The sequence below is a fragment of the Mizuhopecten yessoensis genome, unplaced genomic scaffold (assembly GCF_002113885.1).
Source record: "Mizuhopecten yessoensis strain PY_sf001 unplaced genomic scaffold, ASM211388v2 scaffold5547, whole genome shotgun sequence".
Taxonomy (NCBI): Eukaryota; Metazoa; Mollusca; class Bivalvia; order Pectinida; family Pectinidae; genus Mizuhopecten; species Mizuhopecten yessoensis.
In genome coordinates, this window is record NW_018406103.1 from 1,263,185 (window position 1) to 1,270,187 (window position 7,003).

General features: G+C 36.6%; 1 protein-coding gene across 1 annotated transcript in view; it reads right to left on the reverse strand.

Moving 5' to 3' along the window:
• Positions 1-3,039: 3,039 nt before the first annotated feature.
• Positions 3,040-7,003, reverse strand: part of LOC110450914 — a 6,001-nt gene continuing 2,037 nt past the window's right edge. The window contains exon 2 of the mRNA XM_021498709.1: positions 3,040-4,579. Within this exon, the coding sequence (XP_021354384.1) occupies positions 3,894-4,565 (672 nt within the window). The 5' untranslated portion in view covers positions 4,566-4,579 and the 3' untranslated portion in view covers positions 3,040-3,893. The remainder of the gene's footprint in view (positions 4,580-7,003) is intronic.

Consider the following 7,003-nt stretch of genomic DNA (forward strand, 5'->3'; position numbering starts at 1 on the left):
CTGGTAAATAATGAAAGAACCTAATGGCGTTCTAGGAGACACAAGTTCATTTGAGGTATAACATATGTGTACAGTTTCATCCAAATCCATGCATAAAAAACAGATTCCTTAATACCCCTCCCCTAACTTCATTACGGAGGGGGTGGGGGGGGGGGGGATGGGGGCATAATAACATTTTAAAGGAAAAGTTGTATTGACAGACGGACGGATGCCACGGTACAGCATCATTAAGTTCAACATGATCATTAGAACCAGGTGAGCTAATTTTACATAAAAACAGCTTACAACAACCCTTACCCATGTTATTGGTTTATGATTTTACCATTTGTAGCGTGGAAATGTTTCCCTACCTTATACAGTATTATAGAGTTTACATCTATTGACAGTATTGTTGTTTTTATAGTGAATACAGTTATGTTTAAGAGTTAGATAGATTAACTATGTATATATATGACACAGTGTATGGCATGTTGTTGTGTAGTTGCTGTAGGTCATTAGAGCCGGATGTTACGGCATAACTAGGTATTTTAGTAACGTGCGGCTAACAATAACTACGTTACAGCCAATCAGAGAGGGTGAGGAGCCGATGTCAGCCAATGACAATGCAGTTTGTGGTCGTATACAAGTGAGTGAGAGTGAGAAATAGGAGAGAGTAGCACTATTTTGCGACTTACTCCAAATTGGCTTTCACTTCTGCGCATACACTATTATAGGAATTACACCTTATTCTGAGGGAAATATATTTTTGGAGTAATGTTAGATCAAGTGTTTGATTCCGAGTGGACATTGTGTGAAACTACCTGATATCATGGATGTGTAAATAAAATAAGGTGAACTTGATGTAGTTTGTTTGAGTTATCCCTTCCGTACTGACTTGCATCCCGGACTTATAGACATAGCGCCCCCACCCGCGACACCGTTGCATTAAACTTTATATGCTATAGGATACATCATGCCGATATAAACCCACCATTTTGTGCATTACATCACACAGATAAAATGTTACAGTGTTTATATCATTGGGAAATTAATGTGCCATTTCAAGGTTATAATATTTACCATCAAGAAAATGTCCATCTTCAACAGCAAGTCGTTTCTCCTCCTCTATAGCCTCGTCTTATTCTTTTTGAAGCACATTGCTCCACCAAGAGTTCATATCTGACTCGATACGATTGAACACCTTTTGTGTCATACCTAAAACAAAACAATACAAGTGTATTTATATTACATAAAGTATGTACGGAATTATTTATATTTGCAATTATTTACAGATAATTATATTTCACATACTATATGCCATTCAAAACACTTTGATTCCCCTTACCTTATTTGGCTTACAGTTGAAAACCATATAAATTCGGGAAGTGTTTGGAATATTTAAAGTGCCGATATTAGGGGTACATTTGGGAAACAAATTGAAACATCTTCCCTAAATAACGATGCTTTTGTCTTATTGCATAGCATTTTGTGCAGAAATGATATTCAGTTATAAGAAAACAAGTTATTTTAATAAAAAGTAAGAAAAATTACACGTAAACCAGTGTTGGGTGAATGGTTTTGTTTTGCCAATGATTAATTTTAATTCAATTTTGATAATTTGGTCCTGTCCCAGTAGAAACTAACACTGTCCCTAATACTACACATAAAGAAAACAATGTGGGACTAAGCAAGTATATGTGAGCGTTTAAAATTGAAAGACTATCCTCTTGTATCAATTTGTATTTTACACCTACCAATATAAACATTCCCACTGGTCATTGCTTTATGAGGTTCTGTTGAGGATTAATTGGGTAAGATGAATGTATGATTACTTGTAATTTTACATAATGAGGTGCATACATGTATCATGCAATGTTTCTGAATAATTAAGTAAAGCATTCAGTGTACAGGTTTGTGAGGATTTACATGAATTATTGAAAGAATATGGTGACCAATTTAAATAATATGTGTAATTTCTTACCGGGACTGTTGTTGCAGGCGAGCATTTCATTTATATGGGCGCGACCATTTCCTATGCAAACACTACCCCAAACAGTACGTACATTGATATCATAGTGGTTGCTGGATCGTCCAATATGAAGTTGCATGCTGGTGTTGAAGGTGGATTTTTTGTTACAACCGTGGCACTTTACCAATAACACACATGCTGGTCCGAGCCTGGTCAATTGTGTGTGATAAGAAAGAGGGGAGCCCCCGCAAGCTCAATATGCTGTGCATTTTTGCACAAAGCTGTGTGTTTGGTAACCTGTTGTATATGATTGTCTAAGTAATGACTATTTATAAATCTATATCCTTTGCCATAATTGGTATTATCATGTACACTCTTCTGTCTCTCTGTATTTCTTCCTAATGGTGTGCTTAGTTATTGTCAAAGAACTGGTATTATTAGCACTAGGTTTGCACTCATACCGACATTTTCCCCCCAAATTGAAGAGTGTGGTTGTCTTTTCCTCTTGGCTGAGTACTTCCCAGAGACCGAATTTACCCCTGTTCTTCGCGTTCTACTTGCCATTGCTCATGGAGTGCATGAGCATATCTGTAGGCTTCCGTACAATTTACCGTTATGTTACCAATATTGTATGTTATGTAGTTTGATATTATAAAAAACTTTGCAGTTTGGGTGTATCGCATTTAATGTAGTTTGAGTGTATTGTATATAATGTAGTTTGAGATTTTAAATTATTACGTAGTTTGGGTGTATCGCATTTAATGTAGTTTGAGTGTATTGTAAATAATGTAGTTTGAGATTTTAAATTATTACGTAGTTTGTGTGTATCGCATTTAATGTAGTTTGAGTGTATTGTAAATAGTGTAGTTTGAGATTTTAAATTATTATGTAGTTTGGGTGTATCGCATTTAATGCAGTTTAAGTGTATTGTATATAATGTAGTTTGAGACTTTAAATTCTTTTGTAGTTTGGGTGTATCGTAGTTGGTGTAGTTTGAGTGTATTGTATAGTATGTTGTCTGAGTCTATCGTATATTGGGTAATTTGATTGCACTGTATACAAATCAGAATAACAAGTTAACCATCAATTTGTAGGATTATATTTCATTGTTTTCGAAGACACACTTAATTTTTTTAAGTTAAACAATTAGCATATTTGAACAATATATACGTACACATGAAAAACATATTTATATGCATTATATTCGCCCATTACCATTAATTTTAACGTAACAATTACTTCCGGCGTTTTTAAACATACAAAAAAGCATCGATTATATATTTAAAGGGAATAATAATTAAGATTTTTCAAATTGAAATTGGAATATGAAGATTACGTGTATTTAGAACATGCAATAACCGAATCTTGATTAACATCTTTATGGACATGATTGTTAGTTGTCGATTAGAAATTAGAAATAGGGCGGATTAACTATCCGGATTAAAGTAAATCATTGGTAAAGGGGACATAACTCTTAGTATCATGTTACATAATAAACGTTATCTCAAGCTCACCATCAAAGCTGTGTTATTTATTATATAACACTATAGCATATACTGTTCTCTTGCTTAAACTGAAATTCTGTGCTCGAGCCAAAAACTCTCATTTTTATGATAAATTTACGAAAGGACAATTTGTCAGATTTGGAAGAACTGTGAGAATACTTCAAGACAAATATTGTGTTAAATGTTATGATTATTTGACTGCGTCACATGATTTCAGAAAGTTACAAGAAATCGGTTTGAGCATAGAAGTTATGCTTAAGGTTTCATGAATATGGACACGTGATTCTTCTCCATTCTGCAGGACATTTCTTCTATATATTTTCCGAGCAAAGCGCTTGGTTTAGTCCTGCATATCTTTATTTCATGTTATGGTGTACAATGTCTTATATCCTTTTTTCCAGCTCGCTGTATTTAATAAATGCAGCGGTAGTCTGCTTTTTCTACATGATATCGAGAGTGAGAGGAACTAAAAGAAATTTTCCAAACTCATCGACGGTATCAACACTGACGCATGCGTGGACGGCACCTTGCTTGTTCCTGATCACCGCCTTTTGGCCGATAGGAATCATCGGCTGGTGCCAAACATTTGGTAGAATATGGAATCCGAAGCTGCCATCGGAATAGAACGCCCTGAAATCTTCTAATTTGATGTCATCGCCAGGAAGAGCAAATAAAGCCACAAACGGAAGCCTGTCTTTGGGAAAGAAACACTGACTTCCATCGGGATGATAATTCGCTTCCCGAACCAAAACACTTGTCTTGGTATCTGCATTAACTCCCTTTGGTAAGCGACCTAAGAAATAGTCACTGTCGACTCCCCAACCGATAGCTGTACTTGTGGCCTTACAACGGTCACCGACCCATTCATGGATGAAGTCACCTTCAGCAACCCCGCCAAATGTGCCCGTGCCACTGCACAATGGTCGTCTGCCCGATACAGGCCAAGGGACGATTTCGACCTTTTCAGCATCAAAATCCGTCACTAAATTGCCGTATCCTCTAATATTTTCATTGGTTGCTGCCACGATAGGTACTTTATGGGGCTCTCCATATTTCGGATCGTGAGCATTGTCCAAGTCAACAATCCATTCGAGTCCTTCATGTGATCCCATCTTATTGAACGTTCCTATAAAAAAAATCATTTGATATGGCAATACACATCTATATCCGTTCTATGTGGGGGTTCATTTATGACAGTATGACTATTTGTAATGTATGAATACATTACCTAAACACCACTGCTACGTTTGAATGATTACGCTCCTGGAAAATAGTACCTTATAAAACATTAATAAAATCATTTCCCGCAACTTCAATCGACATTTAATTAAAACGATTATGCTATTCATTTCAAATGTTGCTTCTATTCTTAAAATTAAACACAACTGTATGATGTGATAGCTGTGTTTTGTATTTCGATTGTGTGCGGAAAACATCACGCGACGTCAGCTATTCCTCTGTTGCTGTCTTAGTAATTGATCTGACCTCGACGATAACTGCGGGAAATATTAAACTGTTTGGACTAAAGTCAATCCTTATTGCATTCAATCTGATTAAAATCATATGTTTCATGGCTTCGTTAACTTCGTATTACGCCTGAACATCTGAGTGTGTCGCGGCAGGGTCACGTTCAGGTGACCTTTATATTTATAAATACTCATTAAATTTTGACCGATCAGAGACCCTCTTTCAAAAGGGCGCTCGGAGTTGTAACAAATATGGCGGACATTGATGAGAATGATGCGAAAGTTCTGAAGTTATTTGAGATTGAACAGAAAAAGATATTCGAAGCTTTATTAGATAAGAAAGAATGTATGGCGGTGTTGCCTACGCAATTATTTCCCAATGGATACGTTTTCCTTGACGTCGTAGAAACGTCAGTTCCCGCCGCCATATTTGTTTTGGAAAACTAATCTGTTCGATACCCCTCGCTATTTATCTATCAACCATGATATTCCGATTCGCTGTCAAACTTTTGCCAGCGCGCCTCTGATTGGTTCATCTAAAGGTCACTTTAACGTGACCCTGACCGCGGCACATTCAGATGTTCAGGCGGAGCCATGTAACAGATGATTTTAATCAGATTGCATTGCATTTGTTATATATGAAAACGTTTTTTTTTGCGATAATCTGCACACATGATGCAGAACTACTGGTATGAATGCAACATGTGTCGCAGGAAAATTCATTATGGTTCACTATTAGTTTGTCAGTAACAACTGCAGCAGTTATATATCTTGGTTTGTAAAATATATGCTGTGTATTGCTAAAACTTTCGTTTTTATGTAAGAAATGCTATTAGGATTTATTTTCGTCCATACAGTTAAAAATTTCAAAATAAAAAAATTGGGGGAGGGGGGTTAACGTCCAGGGACATATGAGGACGGGAGACACCGCCTGAAATAGAAAGGAGAAAGAAAAGACAGAAAACGTCAGAAACGAAAAAAATCCCAAGTACTGCAATGGGGACAGTCGATCAATTTTGGTCATTTTGAACCCTTCGTAGAAGACGCAGCAGAAACCTTCGATTGCGTAGGGACCAACATTTAGTCGCCTTTTACGCTACTGATGCAGTGGGATAAAGCAGATATATTCCTTCCCCGTACATGCACGGGCTAAACTCCGGGTTAACTCGAGATTGTGTTAACCTGGTACTAATTACATCAAATTCCATGTTTAAAACACTTCAATCAGACATTTTATTGTGGCCATCTTTGATTTTGAAATAAAAATTAAACAACGCAGGACCTAATACTGATCCATTTGGAACACCTGTTACAATATGTTGGATATGAAGTCAATAAATTGTTCCCTTCGGTCAAGGTATGACTAAAACTATAGCAAAGTGTTTATTGACATATTCAACAATGAATTATGTAATAAACCTTTAAGTTCAACAGTAAAACAGAAATCAAGGTAAATTGGCTAACATCATTTCGAAAATATTTTACCGTAAGATCTATGAATCTTATTTCTAAAAAAAAGATGAAGAGCGAAGTATTTCATTTTACGTTATCTGGTTTTTAGGCACATTCAGATAAAGTGCCAAGTGAGCTTATGCCGTGGCGCGGCGTCCGTTGTCCGTCCGTCCGTCGTCCGTCCGGCGTCAATATTTTACTTTAAACGACTTCTTCTTAATAACCAAAAGGCCTAGGGTGTCGATATTTGGCCAGAAGTACACTGAGATGAAGGGCTACAAAGTGTGTTAAAATAATTGACCTTTACCCATTTTCAAGGTCACAGGGGTCAAATATGTTAAAAACTTTAAACATCTTCCTATCGATAACCAAACTTCCCAGGGAGATGATATTTGGCCAGTAGCATGCTTGGGTGAAGGGCTACCAAGTTTGTTCAAATGAATGGCCTTCAATTATATTCAAGGTCACAGGGGTCAATTGTATTAAAAAAACCTTTAAACAACTTCTTCTGAATAACCAAAATGCCCAGGGTGATTATATTTGGCCAGTAGCATGATGAGATGAAGGGCTACAGAATTTGTTCAAATGAATGACCTTTACCCATATTCAAGGTCACAGGGGTCAAATATGTT